Raw genomic sequence first — 1,889 nt, 5'->3', positions numbered from 1 at the left:
GATCTGAAAGAAACCTGAATAACCATCTAAAAAGCAGTAATATGGGTGGTTAGCCAATCTCTCAAGCATTTGATCAATAAAAGGGAGTGGGAAGTGATCCTTTCTAGTTGCTGCATTTAATTTCCTAAAATCAATGCACATGCGATGTCCTGTCACTGTCCTAGTAGGGATCAATTCATTCTTTTCATTTGTGATAACAGTGATCCCACCTTTCTTAGGTACTACATGAACAGGGCTGACCCATTTACTATCAGATATGGCATAGATTACACCTGCTTCAAGAAGTTTCATAATCTCTTTCTTAACGACATCTTTTAGATTCGGGTTTAACCTCCTCTGATGTTCGACATAAGTCATTGATTCATCTTCTAGGTGTATTCTATGCATGCATAAATCAGGTGAAATGCAAGGTATGTCAGCTAGCGAATATCCTAATGCCTTACGATATTTCCTAAGCTCACACAAAAGGAATGCAGTTTCCACATTATTTAGCTCAGCATTGACAATGACAGGATATGTGGAATTCAGACCTAAGAAAGCATACCTGAGCCCCTAGGGAAGGGGTATTAGCTCAATCTTGGGAGCTTTAAGCTCGCTCCAGGGATCCTCTGGTTGGTTCGACAGAACAGACGAGTTTGGTGTAGGGGTCGCTCTAGATGGAGTGGTTTCGACCCTGTTGCTCTCCTCCCCCAGACTTAAACTTGCTACCATTCTTCCCATACTCCTTGCGGAGTCAAGCATCTTGGCATACCCATCTGCATCAATGTTAACGACACTCTGCTCGGCCTCGGCTCGCACTAGTGCAAGCTCCAGTGGGTCTTCGGTAAGAATCTCCTCGATCATTCCTTCTCGAGGTTGGAGCGGATCAATCTCTTCATCAACCTCAAAGGTCTGCCCATCCAACATCGGCTTCTTTAGCAACTCATCCATCTCGAACTGCATAACTATGTCTCCAAGATTCAAATCAATCTTCCCCTGTCGCACATCAATGATGGCTCCAATAGTACATAAGAATGGTCTTCCCAAGATGAGAGGATCTTTAGACTCTTCTTCCAGTTCTAGAACAACGAAGTCTGCTGGAACAGAGGTGATCCCGACCTTTACTTGGAGATTCTCTAGAATACCAACCAGGGATTTGACTGATCTATCTGCGAACACCAATGACATCTTAGTTGGTTTGAAATGCGTGTATCCTAGACGTCGAGCCACAGAGTAAGGCATGAGATTCACGCTGGACCCAAGGTCAACTAAGGAGCATGCAAAAACTGTCTTCCCAATCTGGATAGAGAGGAAAAATTTGCCGGGGTCTCCTCGCTTCTTTATCTGCCTGTTCTGAAGCACTGCGCTGCACTCCTTGGAAACCTTTCATGAACTCGGGAACAGGGTAAAGGACCTTAGGAATGGAGGGCATCATCTGGATTGCATCCATCAAGGGGGAGTCGGACGGTTAGGTCCTCCAGCATCTTCATGCACTTCATTTCCTCTTTGTACTTACGAGTGGCCCTTGCTGGAACAGGGTAAGGGACCTTAGGAATGTATTCGCGAGGAGGAACAGCCTCTGGGATTGGGCGCACCGCTTCAGCTGGTTGTTCTGGCCCTGGCGAACTTGTTTCAAGTGCTGGTTCTTTATTCCTCTCATCTGCCTGATCGGCTGGCAGTTGTTTCGACTCTTTCTGCTTCCCTTTCTCAGCCGCGGTGAACCTCCTCCTTTCTGGCTCGAAAAGTTGCTTCCCGCTCATTAGCTGAACCGCATTGCACTCCTTGGGGTTTTTGTCTGTTTTACCAAGTAGAGTACCTTGTTGCCTCTTGACACTCTCAGCAGTCTGAGCTATCTGAATGTCTATCTGTCTCATATGGCTTGCGACATTATCGTACTTGGTGCTCAAATC

General features: G+C 46.0%; 1 protein-coding gene across 1 annotated transcript; it reads right to left on the bottom strand.

The window, feature by feature from the left end:
• Positions 1–552: 552 nt before the first annotated feature.
• Positions 553–1,853, bottom strand: LOC106344945. The gene is made up of 2 exons (XM_013784234.1): positions 1,446–1,853; positions 553–1,362 (listed from the first exon to the last, which is right to left on the bottom strand). Exons 1-2 carry the CDS (start codon positions 1,851–1,853, stop codon positions 553–555), a joined length of 1,218 nt encoding a protein of 405 aa, XP_013639688.1.
• Between the last annotated feature and the right edge of the window lie 36 nt (positions 1,854–1,889).

This window comes from Brassica oleracea, chromosome C5 (genome assembly GCF_000695525.1).
Source record: "Brassica oleracea var. oleracea cultivar TO1000 chromosome C5, BOL, whole genome shotgun sequence".
NCBI lineage: Eukaryota > Viridiplantae > Streptophyta > Magnoliopsida > Brassicales > Brassicaceae > Brassica > Brassica oleracea.
The sequence above is the reverse complement of the archived record's forward strand: the minus strand, read 5'-3'. Positions and strand labels throughout refer to the sequence as shown.